The sequence below is a fragment of the Macrobrachium nipponense genome, chromosome 39 (genome assembly GCF_015104395.2).
Source record: "Macrobrachium nipponense isolate FS-2020 chromosome 39, ASM1510439v2, whole genome shotgun sequence".
Classification (NCBI taxonomy): domain Eukaryota; kingdom Metazoa; phylum Arthropoda; class Malacostraca; order Decapoda; family Palaemonidae; genus Macrobrachium; species Macrobrachium nipponense.
The window spans coordinates 7,326,503-7,330,985 of NC_061099.1; the positions used below are offsets into that span (position 1 = coordinate 7,326,503).

General features: G+C 40.8%; 2 protein-coding genes across 2 annotated transcripts in view; both read right to left on the minus strand.

The window, feature by feature from the left end:
• Positions 1-699, minus strand: LOC135209938 (gastrula zinc finger protein XlCGF7.1-like). The gene has a single exon (XM_064242670.1). The coding sequence runs from the start codon at positions 697-699 to the stop codon at positions 1-3; it is 699 nt and encodes a 232-aa protein (XP_064098740.1).
• Positions 700-1,457: 758 nt separating this feature from the next.
• Positions 1,458-4,483, minus strand: part of LOC135210090 (zinc finger protein OZF-like) — a 57,543-nt gene continuing 54,517 nt past the window's right edge. The window contains exon 2 of the transcript XR_010313451.1: positions 1,458-2,166. The gene's annotated coding sequence lies outside the window, so the exon portion shown is untranslated. The remainder of the gene's footprint in view (positions 2,167-4,483) is intronic.

Genomic DNA, 4,483 nt, shown 5'->3' on the forward strand with positions numbered 1-4,483 from the left:
TCAAAGATGTTTCATAGGTATATCTTCTATTTCTTCCTGTTTTACAGATATTTCTTGAATATCAGGAGTTTCTTGCTTCATTTCTACTTTGGCAATTAACAAAGGATCCAGAGCTTTTGATGAACAGACTTCAAGTTGTTCTTGAGATATTTGACTGTCAACCACATCAACTGTAGTTGAGGCCTCACTGGAATCATTTTGTAAATCCACATGAGGAACAGATTCAGTTTTAGCATATTGCTTTTCATCATCAATTTTAATGAAAGATATTTCTGCTTTGTGCTTACACTCATGTTTCCAGAGATCAGATTTATTATTGCAATCCTCCCCACATTCATCACAAGGGAACACGTTGCCTGCCGCATGATGTTCCATATGTTTATTAAACGTGACTGTACATGGAAACTTCTTATTACATTTCAGACAAGAAAATGCGGGGTCACTATTGATTTCTCCTTTTGGATTTTGTTCTCTACTGATATCATTGCTAGATGACTTTATAGGCGCTTGATACTTTGCATGTACTCTTTTGTGCTTTCTAAGGATGTTTTTTAGAGCAAAATTTCTTCCGCATAAGTCACACTGAAAAGGCCTTTCTCCAGAATGAGTTGCCATGTGATTTTTCAGATCAGGTCTCTGTGTGAACGTTTTACCGCACAAGTTACATGCAAATGGCCGTTCTCCAGTATGAGTCCTCATGTGTATATTGATAACTGTTTTATCTGAAAAACATTTTCCACATATATCACAGGAATAGGGACGTTCCCCAGTATGAATTCTCTTATGCTTTACAAGGGTAATCTTATGACGAAATCTCTTGCCACAAATACAACAAGGAAACCGACGTTCATCTGTATGACATATCATGTGGACTGTCAGTGTCCCCTTTTCATTAAAAGTCTTACCACATACACTGCAAGCGTAAGGTCTTTCACCTGTATGCTGCCTCATATGCTTGTTTAATGTACCTTTTTGAGAAAAACTGCTTCCACATAATTCACAAGAATATGGCCGCTCTCCTGAATGAGTTCTTAGGTGTTTGTTAAGATCTGGTTTTTGAATAAAATTTCGACCACAGATATTACAAGAAAATGGACGTTCTCCTGTATGTATTCTCATATGCTTATTAAGGACACTTTTTTCAGTAAAACTCTTATAACAAACATCACAAGAAAAAGGACGTTCTCCTGTGTGTCTCCGCATATGCTTATTGAGAAGGCCTTTTTCTGTGAAACATTTTTTACAAACATCACATGAAAAAGGCCGCTCCCGGTATGTCTCACATGCTTATTAAGGTTTGACTTCTGTATAAAACCCTTATCACAAACATTGCATGTAAATGGTCGTTCTCCAGTATGTATCCTCATGTGGTTACGAAGACTTGCTTTATGGATGAAAGTCTTACTGCACATAGCACAACCAAATGCCCTCTCTCCTTTGTGTTTTTGTGTGTGTGCTTCAAGATGGCACTTCTTTGAGAAACTTTCTCCACAGTCATTACAACTATGTATAATCATATCAAATTCAATACCCTTGTCTTTCAAAATTTCTTCACTTACAAAAACAATGCCTTTCTCTTTCTCCATTATCAAATGGTTAAAGAAGGTTGTTTTTGCTCTTTGAAACTCCTCCAATTAGAACAATCTCTCTCTCTATTTCCTGAAACAACGGTATCTAATGAAAGATTGCCAAGATTCTCAGAATATATCTGCATATCCAATATTTTTCATTCATGGTCTAGCTCCTACAGTATAGTATGTACTATACCATATATATAGTATATTGTTTGCTGTTTCATTAACTACAATGCCAAAAATGCAGAAAACTTTTCAAGAACATTTATCCAAATCAAGATTTTACTTAAGGACTGTACCACACATTGTTTCAAGTTTTGTAACATCAAACTGTTATTTGAATTAGATTTTTTTTTAAACTATGAAAATACCAAGTTGAAACTATCACTAATTCAAACTTCTATCTCTCTACTTCAACAAAACAAGGATATTTCTTACCAGTTGAACAGCAAACAGATGATATATTAAGGGATCATGAAGATGATTACGTAAAATTTTGTGGCCTAAAAGAATATAATAAAGCCTTCTCTGTCTATAAGCTCACCCTCTTTCAAAATGACATCAGTGTTTGTATTTTCCACAAGTTTGGAATCTGAAAATGAAAAGAATAGCTAGTATTAAAGTTACCATAAGAGTTACCTCATGAATCAGGCAAATATAGTTTTATGCATAAGCCTATAAGCCTGAGGCTGTGTTACAGTTACCTCATGAATCAAGAAGTATAGTTGCACAGCATGAGCCTATAAAGCCTGAGGTTGTGTAACAACTACATACCTCATAAGGCATATATAGTTACACAGCGTGAGCCTATAAAGCCCGATGTTGTGTAACAATTACTTAATGAATCAGGCATATATAGTTTACAGCCTGAGACTATAACAGCCTCAGGTTGTGTAACACTTACCTCACAAATCAGGCATATACATATATAGTTGCACAGTGTGAACCTATAATGCCTGTAAGGTTGTGTATGTAAAGACAAGATACTAACAGGATTATGAAAAAAAAAAAAAAAGTCTGAGTGGTCCACAAAAGAGATAAGTTCATCTGTACGTATAACCTATACATACAAAGAAAAGAACATAATTGTGTATCAAATAATGGTGATAAACATAATCAGGTTTTTAGAACTACTTGTTTTCTTTGTCAGTTAAGAACTGCTGAAAAAAATGAGTAAGACTTATTAGTAAAACAAAGGTTAAAGCAATATTGTTGGCAATATTAAACTGAACATGACCTGACAACATGAAGTAGTGAAAAATGACAATTTGTCTAAAATTGCATTTTTCCTAACTATACAAACCTGAGGTCCTTTTACAATAGGAAGGTACTAGCGGCAGCTGGATAGGTCGTAAGCTTTCGAACAAGGGTTCGGTAGTTAACTGCTTCCGACCAGCGCGCGCGCGCGCGACTGGGAGGTAAACAAATCACTTTTGCTTTTGGCCCAAGCAAAAACTGCAGAGTGAGGGGGGGTGGCATGAGGTGGGGCTATGTGTTAAAAGGACCTCAGGTTTGTATAGTTAGGAAAAATGCAATTTTAGACAAATTGTCATTTGTTCGACACGGCATACAAACCTTCGGTCCTTTTACAATAGGAAGACTCACTTCTTGGTGGTGGAATCTGAGTCTTTTGTGAACAGACTGGTGTTGCGCCCAACCTTGGAAGCCTCCCTGGTCGTAAGAGCGAGGGAGGGATCCAAGCCTCTGTCCGATTGATCGGGGTGTGCACCGCAGGATCAATGGTCATACCTCTGGACCGAGTACTAAGAGAGAGGCAAGCGTATCTCTTCGTACAGCAATGTAAGAACTTGTTCCTGTACAGGAGCAAGATAAAGTCATGTTTTGACTCTTGTAGGCATCCACTTCCCCCCCTTGTAGAAGGAAGTGGTGGATATTCTGCTCCTATCCCTAGTGAAAGGGAATCGGATGGGGGCTCTGTCATATAGCTCACCGGCATCTCGTCCTTATCCAGCAGGGTGATGACCGCTATCCCTCTACCCACAGGTAGAGGGGTAGAAAAAGATAGAAAGAGAAGCGAGTCACTTTCTCATTTACTATCTATTCATACAGTCACACCAGACTCGATGCTGTTCAGCCTGCTAGGGTCTGGGTTTGCTAGAGACGTGTTGAGCAGCCACCACGGGTCCTAAGGAAACCGATCCAAGGACCTGTGGGCAATATCCAAAAGGTATAAGGAGGGGTGCCGGTGGTCTGGTTGTACCAGACCCCTGCCTTCCATACCTGCGCCACGGAGAAGTTCTTACGAAACGCCAACGAGGGGCCAATACTTCTGACTTTCGTGAGCTCTCGGACGGGACGTACGGATGTCGTCACTACCATCAGCCTCATACGCCTCCTGATGACCTCACGCAGCCAGACGAAAGAGTGTTCTTTGATACTTCTTTCTTGGTGACCCCGGTGCTAACGAAGAGGCGTCGACACTCAGGCCAGAGGTGTCGAGTTCTCTTCAGATAGCGCCGTAGCGTCCTCCCAGGACAAAGAAGCATCTCATCCGCATCATTATCGGCATGAAGTTCCCGTACTCTCTTCGCCGATGCCAGGTCCAGCAAGAGAGGGTCTTGTGAGTTCCCTGGGCGGGCAAGACCTTTCGAAGCTCCTCTTAAGTAAGGAGATCTCGAACGAGTTCGAGATGTCCAATCCCGTCAGTTTCAGGACGAGCGTCAAGGCGGCTCTGTATCCTTTGACTGTGGGAACTGAGAGGAGCTTCTCTCGGCGAAGAAAAACGAGGAAATCCGCTACCTGCTGAAGAGTGGCTCTGAGAGGAGATAGGCCCCGTCTACGACACCAACCACAGAAGACGGCCGACTTCCCCTTGGTACACAGCTGCAGAGGACTGACGGACGTTTCCAGCCATCTCTGTTGCTGCGCTACGAAAAAAGCCTCTCGTT